Source organism: Dermacentor variabilis, chromosome 4 (genome assembly GCF_050947875.1).
Source record: "Dermacentor variabilis isolate Ectoservices chromosome 4, ASM5094787v1, whole genome shotgun sequence".
Classification (NCBI taxonomy): Eukaryota; Metazoa; Arthropoda; class Arachnida; order Ixodida; family Ixodidae; genus Dermacentor; species Dermacentor variabilis.
The window spans coordinates 206,656,783-206,670,714 of record NC_134571.1 but is presented as its reverse complement, the minus strand read 5'-3'; the positions used below and the strand labels follow the sequence as shown (position 1 = coordinate 206,670,714).

The 13,932-nt window shown below is 42.8% G+C and overlaps 1 protein-coding gene across 1 annotated transcript; it reads left to right on the top strand.

Moving 5' to 3' along the window:
* Positions 1-5,400: 5,400 nt before the first annotated feature.
* LOC142578510 (uncharacterized) lies at positions 5,401-13,551 on the top strand. The gene is made up of 5 exons (XM_075687888.1): positions 5,401-5,755; positions 8,495-8,637; positions 9,595-9,663; positions 10,724-10,804; positions 13,118-13,551. Exons 2-5 carry the CDS (start codon positions 8,589-8,591, stop codon positions 13,549-13,551), a joined length of 633 nt encoding a protein of 210 aa, XP_075544003.1. The 5' UTR covers positions 5,401-5,755; positions 8,495-8,588.
* The last annotated feature ends 381 nt before the right edge of the window (positions 13,552-13,932 follow it).

Sequence of the window (13,932 nt, the reverse complement as noted above, 5' to 3'; positions counted from 1 at the left end):
CATTATCTGCACTCTCAGGAGTGCCCCAAGGCTCAGTATTGGGACAACTATTGTTTATCCTTTATATTAATGACATCAGTAGCGTGGCAGAAGAGGGTGTTCAGGGTGCTCTTCGCAGACGGCTGCTTAATTTACACCACAATTACTAAACTATATGACCAGCTTAAAACTCAGAAATGTTTGCAAAATTTAGATGATTGGTGTAGGAAATGGAAATAAATTATTCCAAATTTACATATACACATGTCAGCAAAAAGAAAACAGCATTGGAGGACATTTATTGGAGAATGCGCATGGAGATAACGTTGATATTGATAGACATCAATATCACGTTGATAGATATTGGAGATAACGTCTGCATGACTGCATATCAAAATTTATACTTTCTTAGAAAATAACTGGAACGTGCATCGCATAATGTAAAACTTATTGCATACATCACCTTCATTAGGACGATACTAGAAAATTCAGCCGTTGTTTGGAGTCCCCATCAAGTGACTCTTGAGAGGAATTTGGAAAGGATACAGAGATTGGCGGCGCGTTTTATTTGTTCGGCGTACCAAAGGAAGGAATCGGTCACGCTTATGTTACGGGACCAAATTAAGATTGATAAGTTCAAATATCTACACGCTCCAGGCAAAAGAAATCCGTGAACTAACCACGACTACGTCATAAAGCCGTACCGTACCAACAGTGATACATTTCGATAGTCAATTTTCCCGGATGCGATAGAAATGTGGAACCAATTGCCAAACGCTATTGTTAGCCTAAAAGATGTCACCGACTTTGAAAATGCTGCTGAGGCGTATTTACGGGAGTTTTCAACTTAAATTTGAAGTGCCAAGTGATATGTGCGACTTGTTCATTGTACGTATTTCGATAAATGTCAGAAGTGTGCTGAACAGCATTCAAGTGAACATCTTATTCACTGTGTATTGACAAGTGTTAAGCAACTTTGCGTACATTGACATTGTCCATATTTGATGTATGTAATTGTATTGTCCTCTCTGTTATGAGCCTCTATGAGGGTGGACAGTATTAATAACTAAAATAAAATAATAATTTTGCCGTCATATGTACCACTCATAGGTGCCAGCGTGGCTGAGCTAGTCATCAGAAATGATCCTACAAAAAACCTTTGTTGTCGAAAAAATGAAATCTGTTTTCCGGTTAGGGTTCGAGTTCATAACTCTTCATTAATGAGCCAGGTGTTCCATACACGATACTGCAGCAGTTTCAGTCTTTTCTTTCTAATACAGGCACAATCCAATAATAGTTGTAACCCATTGTATTTGACCACATTTGAATGTTTCAACGATTCAAATGCTGAACTCTTAAGAATACTAAAAGTGAAATATTTTCATGTGGCTAGTTCCATCAGTCGATACAGTCATCCTTAGTCCACTGTAACTGCTGGTGTCTTAAATATGAAATGCTGTGTAATATTGGCAGACGTTGCACAAGTAAACACTATCGGGAGATAAATTTTGTTCACCACAGATCTTAGAACAGTTACCCATTGACAAAAAGCTCATAAAATTGACATAAGGCTTTAAAAGCCCGAGACGATGAGCAAAACGAGCACAAGGTGAAAGCTGGAGCCAACGTTTCGCCAAGTGGACTTATCTTCTTCAAGGCGACACATGCTTTACTCGCCACAGTATATATAGGTGGGGTTCTTCCAAAGGGGAGAGGGCGTAAGGTGGTTGGGTGCGGCGACGAGCGAAGGGGTGTTAGCGTGTCGAATTGAGAATAAAGGAGTGCTGTGCACAAGGCCAGGGACACGGACGTCTGTCAATTACGTGTCAACGCCCGTGTGTCAGCCGGCGTGTCAATTGCGTGCCGTAGGCTATCGTGTTTCTGAAAGAGATAATAGAAGGAGCGGCAGAAACCGGTGCCCGTAAAAAAATGAAAAATACTGAAATGGTAAAAATAAATAATAAATAAATAATAATAATAAATAAATGGGAAAAAACAGAAATAAGAAGAAGGGAAAGAAAAGAGAGAAAAGAACGAAAAAAAAACGCTAAGAAACGTAACTAAGTGTTGTTGCTTATAGCTAGAAATTTAGCATAGCGAATAGATTCTAAAGAACCCTTTGAAACCTTTATGCCTATTGGTTGTGTGGCGGCCTCAAAAGGGTGTCTGGCCAGACACCCTTTTCCGCTTTTTACTCGATAAAATATTATTGCGGAATGTGCGGGAAAGGGAAGTGGTGCGATGGTGTGCAACCGAGCCGTAGAGGCTGAACGAACACAAAAATAAAGTCAGTTGTTGTTTGTTCTTCAGGGACGCATCACTCGTTTCTTTCTGCTGATTTCCAGCCGCGCTCGCGTCCCGCACTAGAGTTGCAATGTTTTGAACTTATGTATAAGGTATGATCTCTGTATTTTCTTTATCGTTCAGAACAGAATTCGACTTTAAGATGTAGAGTTTAAGTTCATCAAAGTTATGACCTGGTTGGTTGAAATGCTCGGCGACGGCTTTGGGAAGCTGGAAGCTGTGTTCGCGTGATGTCCGTTTAATCTGACATTAATTTATTCTCCTGTTTCACGGATATATTGTTTCTTACAGAAGGAACATTCAAGTATATAAATCACATCCGAACTTGTACAAGTGAAGCTAGATTTGACTTCGTGTGTATAACTATTTGCGGTGCTCTTAATTTTAATGTTACTTAGAGAAAAGCATTCCCGGATGTACCTAAGTTTTCCTATCGCCGTAACAGGAACCTTAAAGACAGGTTAGTGCATGCAGAAGTCAGCCAACAGCATTCCCCCGTAATAAAAGCACGTTGTCGCCCCAAGTGCAAAACCTGCATGCACCTTCAAAGCGACATTAAAATTAAAAGCACCGCAAATAGTTATACACACGAAGTCAAGTCTAGCTTCACTTGTACAAGTTCGGATGTAATTTATATGCTTGAATGTTCCTTCTGTAAGATACAATATATCGGTAAAACAGGACAATCAATGTCAGATTAAACGGACATCGCGCGGTCACAGCTAAAAAGCTTCCCAAAGCCGTCGCCGAGCATTGCAACCAGTCAGATCATAACATTGATAACTTAAACTCTACATCTTATAGTCAAATTTCCGTTCTGAACAAGAAAGAAAATACAGAGAATCATACCTTATCCCTAAGTTCAAGGTATTGCAGCCAATAGGCATAAACGTTTCCAAGGGAGCTTTAAAATCTATTCGCTATGCTAAATTTCTAGCTATAGGCAACAAAACTTTTATTAGAGTTTCTTAGCGTTATTTTATCGTTCTTTTCTCTCTTTTCTTTCCCTTGTTCTTTCTGTTTTTCCCCTTTATTTATATATTTATTTTTTCGTCTTTCTTCTCTGTTTTCTTTCCCTTCTTCTTTCTGTTTTTTCCCCTTTATTTATATATTTATTTATTTTTACTATTTCAGTATTTTCCTTTCTTTTACGGCACCGGTTTCTGCCGCTCCTTCTATTATCTCTTCTAGAAACACGATAGCCCACGACCACCAGTGAAGCAGGTAATACAGGGCTGCTGTGCACGCCGTTGACGCGCCGGCTGACACACGGGCGTTGACACGTAATTGACCGACGGCCGTGTCCCTGGCCTTGTGCACAGCACTCCTTTATTCTGAATTCGACACGCTAACACACCTTCGCTAGTTGCCGCACCCACCCGCCTTAAGCCCTCTCCCCTTTAGAAGAACCCCACCTATATGTACTGTGGCGAGGAAAGCATATGCCGCCTTGAAGAAGACAAGTCCACTTGTCGAAACGTTGGTTTCTGCTTTCACCTTGTTCTCGTTTTGCTAATCGTCTTGAATTTTCATCTCCCGCCTTCCCCGTGTTTTAAAAAGCCTGAGTATGTTAAAGGGAGCAAAGGCATTGCAAGTTTAAAAGCTGTCCATCAAGAAAGATGTGTTTTCAGGTAACACTGTATCATTATTTTATTTTTTTTATTTTATTGATACTGTAAGCCTTTACAGGCTCTTACAGGAGTGGGAACAACAAAGAAAAACAACAACGAAAAGTACAGATTGCCAGCAAAAAAAGATCCGAAAATGAAAGAAACGAAAGTCCTAAAACAGTACAGACTGTTCCTGTACTAAACAGTACAGGAAAGGGTGCGCGTTATACACTGATTTTGGAATAACTGCAAGCGGCATACACAGTAAAAGCATACACTGCAAGAACTGCGGTCAGCATCCACATGAAACATACACTCCGTGCGCAGTCCCCCCCCCTTTTTTTTCCTTTCTACAACGGCGCAACGTGCTGATCAAAAAAATTTTCAATCTTGACAGAAAATATGATAACAGATTCAGAGGACACAATGTCTTGTGGCAGTTTATTCCATAATTCTATGACTGACGGAAAGAAGGAATACTTGAATGTATTACAGCGGGAGGTATATGGCCTGATACTCTTGTCATGGTTTGTTCTGGCTGAGCGCTGGTATGGTGGTTTTAGGTACTCGTGTTTGCTTATATTAATGCTGTCATGATAAAGAAGGTAGAGAAACTTTAAGGCAGCAACACTCTAAAAACTAGGAAGGGTATCGCAGGAGTGAAGCGGCCGGTTCACTCTTCAAAGCGTCGTTTTACTCTCGCAAAATGTCGAGGAGAGTGAAATGCATTGTTCACTCTGTCACCAAGGAGAGAGTGAAATGTGCTTTTTACTCTCCTCTTCAGAGAGAGAGAGAGTAGAACTACTCTTGCGGCAATAGAGAACAAAACGTAGCGTAATCTTCTGCTTCAACTGTAGGTGGCTGGCCCCGAACATGGCAATGTATCATTCATGCACGCTGAACAAAGAACACATCGTTTTGCTTCTATGATGATGATGCTGTGTGGTGCTTTGTGGCGCAAGGGCCAGGTTTGGCCAAAGAGCGCCATGACAAGTGGTAATGTTAACGATGTATTATGGGAGATGTGACTTGGCTGTAAAGTGGCCTAAAAATAGTCGCTGTAAAGTGCGTAAAATCTACGTGCTATAAAATTATGGCGATGACTAATGACGACTACTATGAACATTAAAATCCATCGTAAAGGAATGATGCATTGTTTAAAATATGCGAGATGTTAAATTGCTTACAGCACTACTGCCTCGCCAGAGCCCTTGAACCACAAGGGCCTAGAGGCATGTGCTATTCAAAATAATTATCGCAGCGGCATCCTCTGAAGAGAGGAAGCGCTACGAACGTGTGGGGCTAATAATATGCAACACAACATCTTTCAAAAACCTAGGACGGCGTTGGTGTCAAAGAGTGGTTCTGGGCCAAGTAACATAACAGGATGAAGGGGGATGTGGTGCCGGTATGCTAAGAGAAAATGTTTTTTTCTTTCGGATTCGGCTTCCCGACACTCCAGTAGGACGTGGAGGACGGTCAGCCTCTCCCCGCATCTACCACAGGTTGGAGGCTCGTTTCCCGTGTGTAAGAAGTTATGTGTGCCAAAAGTGTGTCCTATTCTTAGACGGCAGAATAGGACATTGTGCTTTATTACATGCAGTTGCTTCTAAGAGAACAGGCCGCCGCAGTTCAAAGGAACGCGTAGCGAGCGCTCTACTTGTTCACTCGGATTTGCTCCACCGCGCGCGCGCGCTCAAGATCGCGGAACAACACAGCACCGGAGAAAGGTGATCCGTACAGCGAGCTGCACCGCCGCCGCGAAGGCCAGCCAACGGAGATCGTATGTCAGCCATCTCGCGTCGCTACGAAAACACGACAGTCGTTCGTCATGCCTTGGATATAACAGCAAATCCTCCACGGTAAGTGAATTCTAACTTAGGTGCACATTCTCCATATATGTCATGATATCGCCAGGAAGTCGTCGCTGCGCTTAGCCGACGCGATTGACAAAGGACTAGGCATACGCGCTGCGTCTCTCCCTGTCAATCGAAAAAGCCAGTCTTCGCGATAACTGCGTGTGATTTTATCACGTTGCCGTTGTCCGTAAGAGCTTTAAAGATCGCAAACGCTGCCAGAACTATGGTATGTTCAATAAGACGCCAGGCGAGAGGACGCTTAAAATGGTTCGTTCACCATCCCGTGATTCCGAGCCTATGCGGAGCGTGATTAGCGTGCGTTTTGTGTGTTTGAATTTATTCAGTTTAGCAGTCTACTGTGTACGGAACGCTGTTGAACTAAGGAATCACATAACAGAAGGCGTCATTTTGCTGGCAGCATGCTTTTTTTATAAATAAACCGCGCGCTTGACGGTGTCTCGCGCAGGGGGAATCTGCGACCACTGAAGTTACGTGCAGCACCAGTGCTAGTTAGAAACTTTGCCGCAGGCATTCAGCTGCATGCTGCAAGAGGTCAGTTGGGCGCGTTATCTTGAACTTACTGGAAACGCATGAGGAATCCATGTTTTATGCTGAAAAGAGTATGAACCCCATATAAGCGATCTTGCGCGCGGCAGCTACAAGCGACGCGATAGAGATGGCTGTCGCTTTCGCTCGTCGCCTACAAGTCGTACTCCGTGCGAGCGACGATATTGAGCGACGCCTCCCCGGTGTTGCCGGCATGAGGGCTGCAATGACGCGTGACGCGTGCTTTAGTAATTTACGTTGATGTATATTACTAAAAAAGTAGCATAAAATATTTCCGGAGGTCTTGCCGTTGGTTCTTATCCTTGCACGTATAAAAATTGAATCATTTGCTCGTTCCGCGCTACAATCGGTAGTATTTGAGCGATGTACATCTAGTTCCGGCTTCGTGCTATTGGCTAGTCGCTCATAGCACTTTCGGGCGACGAGCGATGATTTCTAGATTTCCAGAACCGAGCCATCTGTTCAAGCGACGGCCCGTTTTGTCGCGACGCGACGCGATGGAGATGGCTGTCGCGTTCGCTCGTCGCCTACAAGTTGCACCCCATGCGAGCGATGACTTCGAGCGACTACGAGCGACGTCTCCCCAGTGTTGCCGGTATGAGGGCAGCAATATAGGCGCCGAAACTAGCGTGACGCGTGCTTTATTAACTTAAGTTGATGTATTTTACTGTAAAAAAGCAGCATAAAATATTTCTGAAAGTCTTGCAGTAGGTTCTTATCCTTGCACCTATAAAAATTCAATCGTTTGCTCGTTCCGTGCGACAATCGGAAGTACTGGAGTTACGTACATCCAGTTCCGGCTTTGCGCTATTGGCTAGTCGCTCATAGCACTTCCGGGCGACGAGCGACGAATTCTAGATTTGCAAAACCGAGCGACCGCGCGACAAGACCGAGCGATCTGTTCAAGCGACGGCCTGATCCGTCGCGCAAACCCGTCGCTCGTCGCTGTCGCGCACGAAATCGCGCTAATGGGGTTTAGCCTTTATACTTAAATCGCTCTCACAGTGTTTATCCCTAAGACTGAACTGTTTTTGCTCATGTATTGAAATGGTGTGATTATAGGTAGGTCTGGTTTTGTCTCCTGTTGCGGTTTTCGTGCATGGTGCGAAACTGAAAGGATGCTTATGTCTACGAACTCGGTGAATTGTCGAGCAGCTAGTTATGCATCGGCATCGAATATAACGGCTGCTGTGTGGAATTACAATTGCAAGGGCGCTTTGCATACGCTTATTGTTGTGGACATGCCTGTGCATTTGCTAATATGAGTTGGCGTGTCAGGGTTATGTCATATGAATAGCTAAATCAGCCCTCCTTTGGGGGTTACAAGCGTAATGTGTGCATTTTGCTATTGCATGGCAGATCAAAATGTGTTTATCGCTTGAATATTTTTAGTAGAGAAATAAAATATCAAAATAAAATGTTGCTTTAATTCCGTGTTACCAGTCTGTCGCACACAGAACAATAGGTTGGTGTAATAAACCAATAACTGCGGTTTAACTGCAACATTTACATGTCTTCAAGAATCTAAAATGCTAGATTTCAAAGTGCAGCAGTAGTCGGGTCTGTCAAAAATGAACTCCATTGTGCACCTCATACATGAAAATAAGTTCATGTCTTTTAGTAAGCTTAGATGCAGGCCGCAGTGAACTTTCTTGTTAGTATTGAAATGTGGGTAAGCTTGCCATAACAAGCCTCATTGCCCTTTTTTATAGGCACATCCATATATCCATTGAACTGAAGGACAATATTTTCATCCCTACTGAGCATCATGTTTGCAGCTATAATCCTCAAATTATGGCTTCAGCAGTGGCACAACCAGGGATGGTGCGGGGGGCACACTGGGCACGTGCTTAGGATGTGTCACAAATGGTGTTTGCGATACACCAGGCTCATGACAGACCTATGATGTTTGAAAATGACCAATATTCTATTCATTAGCAGGAGTATTCTAACATTCGTGCCGAACGAGGATGAACTGTCCGTTATTTCTTTTTTGTGTAAATCTAAAATTGAAGTTAATTTAGCAGTTGACTGTTGCAGTCATTTGGATGTTTTGCATGCATTTCACTAAAAAGACTAAGAGCTAAGACTTTCTTTTATTGCCATGGCCTTGACTGTCTTGATGTTGTTTTGTGCCATGCCCTTGTGTTGACTTTTGCATATGATATTTTTCAGGCACCCGCTTTATATAACTCAAGAAAGCAGCTGCAAGGACACGAGGATGTGAAAGAGCCAGTGCAGCGTGACTTCACGTAGTGCAGAAGAGCCAATGCCAAAAAATCAAAATACATTGCCATGCAATTTGGACAAGAAACCTAGTATGTGGGTATATTGGGTGTGCCATTTGACTAAATGTAACCAAAATCAAGATACAGTATGTTACACCAAGATGAAAATTCTCACGTGCTCCAGGCAGTCATCTTAACATGGTATATTTATGTAATGTCTCCGATTGGAAAGTCAAATCAAGTATGTTCTCTGGAGACAAACACATAGCAGCAAGTGTCATCGAAAAGTTAGAAATGTGTTTTAAAAAAGCTGATTAGTTCTGAGAAGTGACTGCTTTTTGTCTTGCCTCTCAACAGATACATCCATGTGATAAAAAAATAGTGGTACAATGAAATTGCATATTTGCTTAGTGACATGATACATACTTGCAATGAGCACGGTGCCTGTGTTTACTATAAAAAGCAACAGCCCATGCTTGGTTAGGTTAGGCCCACTACAACATGTAGGCATGGGTGATTGGCGCTTTTTTTTATTTCTGTGTCGTAAGGTTTATTGACGTGCGTATAAGTGCAATGGCACGCAGTATGGCTAGTACAAAAAAGGGGGGGGGGCAGATATATGTAGCTCACTGTACACGACACGGCAAAGGAAATCCGTGTTCAGCAACCATGTTAAATGCCATGTACGTAAATGTTACAACGCTACTCATTCGAAGCGCGCACAGGTGCATACTGAAGAAAAGTTTTCCAGGGTACATAATTTAGTGCGTAATTTACACTAATTTTGCTCTAACCACAAGACATAATAATTTGAATATACTGCACGGAAAAACCTAGAGCAAATTGAATTGTCAGCTTCGTGTGTATACATATAGTCTTTCCTATGCATTAGGTTTTTTGCGTAATGCATTACCAGTTGACAGCCTATCTTATGTGTACTCTGTTTACATTACAGTTGTTTATTAGTTTACTCATTTGTTTTGCAACTTATGAAATGCCGGTGTATATATATTTTCAACATATGACATAACCCTGTATGTTTTGTAGGGACAACCCAGGACGTGCATTTCTCAGCACCCAGTCAACTGCCAGAAGTGACTCGAACACAGGCCACCAGTAAGTAGACATCAGTTGCAATTTCACATTATGCAGTTGGCTGCTGCCTTGTACTGAGGCTTTTTTTTTAATCAGATGGTGGTGTCGTTCTAATGTACATTTTGACAACAAAGGTGCGATCATGTCTCACAGAGGCATATGTGGTTGCTATTCTCTGCGAGGGACGTGTTCTCGTGTTCGTGAAGCATTTGTGTTTGGCAGTATTGTCGCCCAATGAGTCAGATATAAACACTGTAACTCGCCACTGCTGGGAAGTAGTTGCGAGAAACACAATATATTATGATGCTGTAAAGTTATTTCATTAATTCGAAGGAAAATTTTGCAGCAGGAAAAAGATTGCTCTTCCAGGTAAACATGTCTTTTTCTCACAAGTTATTTAACCGAACCGTGGATGCGTGAAATTCATGACTTATGAATAGATTTTAATTCATCCTTTAGTAATGCTTCTAAAAAAGACTAGAAATAGCATGTGACTACCTCTCCAATCAGCAGATCATACACTTACTGTCATAAGTGGTAGTTCCATGCAGTCTCGCACTCTATATAACCTTTCCTTTCAGCAGCATTGGAACTGGCGGCTGCGTTTTCAGAAGGAGGAGTGCACTTGGCACTGTATATGTATGTGAATTCGGTTTTCTTTGTATGTGTCGGCTCACTGACACAAACAGTGTAAAAATCAGTTGTACCATGAGGCTGATGACGCCTTCTGCTGCTAGAAATGCGGCACTTCATATTTTATAGTACTGCATGACATTTAAATCAAAGCTAGCACATAAGATGATCAAGAAAACTAACCGCTGTTATAGCTGTTTTCCTTAAAGAAAGCTTGTCCTTTATGGAATGTGTTAATCTGAGCTCTCCACCAATGTTTCAGTAGTATTATCCCTTAGTGAGTGAGAGATTGGGGGCAATTAATCGTGTTAGTCTTTAAGTGGTGTCCTAATTATGTGTATTTGTTCCAACAAAGTTGTCTAGATTACTTTATTGTGTAGTGTAAAGCTTATGAAACCATCAGCAACTAGTGAGTTGCTAACATGCATATGCATTTGTCACTATACAGGTGGCACTCTGCTGTACCACTGCAGTGCTGCGGAAATTGCCAGCACCAGCGGCTTTGCAACAGCTGTTTCACAGCATGTCGGTATGTGCTAATCTATAGTTTTGTTGGGATGAGTTAGTATTATAGACCACTGCTACTCTGTATTGTGACAGATCCATATGATAAGTGATGTAATGGGCACAGCAAAAACGTGAATGTTTTACTATGCTACACAAAAAGGCTCTCCTTTTCGTCACTGGAGCAGGGGAGAAGAGCATGCAGGCACTCCTGAATGTACATATATTTCAAAACATGACACACACACACACACACACACACACACACACACACACACACACACACACAATAGGCAGGGACATTCCATCTTTCATTTTGAATTGACTTGTACAGCGCAAAAATACAACACAGACCACAGAGAAGCCCGCATGTTAACAGGTATGATACACACAATAATTCAACAGATTTGATACTTCAGGTGTGCTATTTTATGCAAGGGGGAAGGGAAAGGGGATAAAACCAGAAAAAAGAGTGGAGTGGAAAATAAAGGAATCGTGCCAAAAAGCACGAGAAACATTGTGCAGCCAGGATCGCCAGCAGGACATCTAAAAAGCACTGATAAAATTACATACAGGGCAACCTTACGTATTGTTTGTTTCAATCAACTCAGATCACATGCAGCCATTACTGCAATCAAGTTGTTTCCTTATGTCATGAGGGAATGATGCGGGCCCAAAAAACTGTTTAGAGCTGAAGGATTATGTTCCATGCTTGCCTCATTACCTGCTTTGTATCATATTATCAGCTGCTTATATTAGGGACAAAAAGTAAGAGTACGAGCTTTTTCCTAATTCGCCATTCCACACAGCATGCCTTTGTGACTATATGTACATGCAGATGATCCATAGATGAAAAATATTCAGTACAGTAGAATCTCATTACAAGATACACTTGGTTGTAAGAGACATCTGAAAATGGTTTGGTTGGTTTGCCACATTAACAACACTGTACACAAGAGTCACCTTTGTTACTAACGACTTTTTAAGTATTCACTACTTCGAAGGGACACAACCCAGACACATTCACTTCATGCACCTTGTGTGCTCCGAAGGGTGTAAAGATCACGCAATCCTCACACAGGTCAAGTGCGCATGTCTCTTTAGCATGAACTAGAAAAGGAGGGCAACGAGGACAGTGCAGGGCAGAAAGTGTCGACAGTTGAAGCTGACGAGCGTCTAAGAGCACCTCAAAGGCACTGCGAGCAACAAGGCTTGCAAAGTGAAGTGTTTAACTTCCAGAAGTTAGGGAGGAAGCTAACACAATCTACAGTAACTAAAAAGCTGTGAATGTCTTCTTTAAAGGGCCCCTAAACCACCGAGGTTGAAATTTAGTTGCGGTGTTGCAGTTGTACATGTTAAGGCAACGAACACGTAGCCATGAGAATTTTTCAAAACGGTCCAGTAATTGTGGAGCTACGTGTTTGATTATCTAAAAGTAGTCCCCGCTCATTTTACTCTTTCATCTGGTACACGCCATCTGGACAGTATCGTCTTTTCCTCGCCTAGTACACCTCCAAATGTTACGGGACAGGCCATCACCAACGAGCTCTGTTGCTGCCGCGCAGGCCCGTCATCCTGCGAGGGGTGGCGCTAATGACCTTGCCAATACAATGGAACTGTATGGTGACTAGTTAAACAGCCTCATAGGGAGACCCTTCTGTTGGCGTTTCTGTTCTTTGCCCCCATTGGCTGCCCACAATGGCATCGCGAGCAACGCAACGAGGAAGAAGGAGTGTGTATTTGCTTGCAGGCCTTGCCGGCAGTCGCACACTTTCGTTCGACCAATCGACAGCACCGGAAACTGGTGACATCATCAGAGACAGCCTGGTGATGTCAGGACAAACTGCAGGGTGCAGGATAGGTTTAGAGAGGCGCACGGGGTCATTTTCGTCATATTGTGGTGCTCCCACAGTGCTACGCACTGTGGCGTTTGGCGTCGTCAATTGTGACGGCATTCTGATTTTGATGCGCATGTTTACTTGAAATGTTCAAAAAATGTCAAGAAGTGGTTTAGGGGCCCTTTAAGCCACCCTGAGCAATTATTTCGTCAGATATATCTAAACATACTTTAGTGATGATGCATAATAAGGTGATCTAGTCTGGCTCCTCAGTGTTTTAAAATTTTTGGTTTCGAGAGACATGTTTCCCGTGCCTCTTGAGTATCTCTTCTAATGAGGCTTAACTGTAATGTACGCACACAATTGTGTAACTCCTCCTGCAAGTATTATTCCTTAAGCCTGGTCACTGATGTGCAAAGCTTGTGGTTAAGTTTTGATGTCCGTACTTTTTAGAGCTATGTTTATTAATTCAGGCTGTTCTTATTGGTTCTTCAATGCAGGAGACAATGCCTACGAAATTATTGGCCCTGATGACGAGAGCCCTCAAGGGGCAAACGACATCTCTGTTGCAGAAGTGAGCCCGATACCACCTGAAGTTACCATGACAGGTGGCACGGCAGCAATAGATGCAGAGACGGCCATGTCTACTGCAGCTGCAACAGTGTACGAGGCAAGCAGCAGTGTGTCAGCATCAGCAGCAGTGTCAGAAGGAACCGCACCAGGCCTGGTAGAGCAACATGTGTGCTATCACTGTGACTTTTTTTGTAGTGCATACAACTCATTTGCTCAACATACAAAAGCTTTTCACCACGACTGTGAGCCAGTGTTCTTGTGCAGCAAGTGCAAGACTAAGTTAGGTGTTATAACACAGTACAAGCATCACTTTAAAATATGCAAACATTACAGTTGTTGCCTCCCCAGCCAGCCCACATAGCGACAACAACGTGGAACACATGGTGGGACACACCTCTTCCCCATTAGAAGATAGTAAAGACTGTCAGTGTTGTTGCTAGATTAACTGGTCTTTGTAGGCAACCAGAAGGACAACACAGGTGTCATAAGATTGTTGTTTATGTTGTTGTTGAAGAGGTAAAAAAGAAGTTTGATGCAGCTGAAGTGCCAACTGATATTGAGCAAATCAAAAACAACCACCTGAGAAAGCAACACTATCGAAATTTGGGTACCTATGTGCCGCCAACTCTGGTAAAGATGGCATAGGACAGAAGTGTAATGAAAATCACACAGACACTGCTGTTCCAGCACTGGTCACAGTGAGCACTGACTTGTAGGGCAAGAGAGTCAACTGAAACGAACA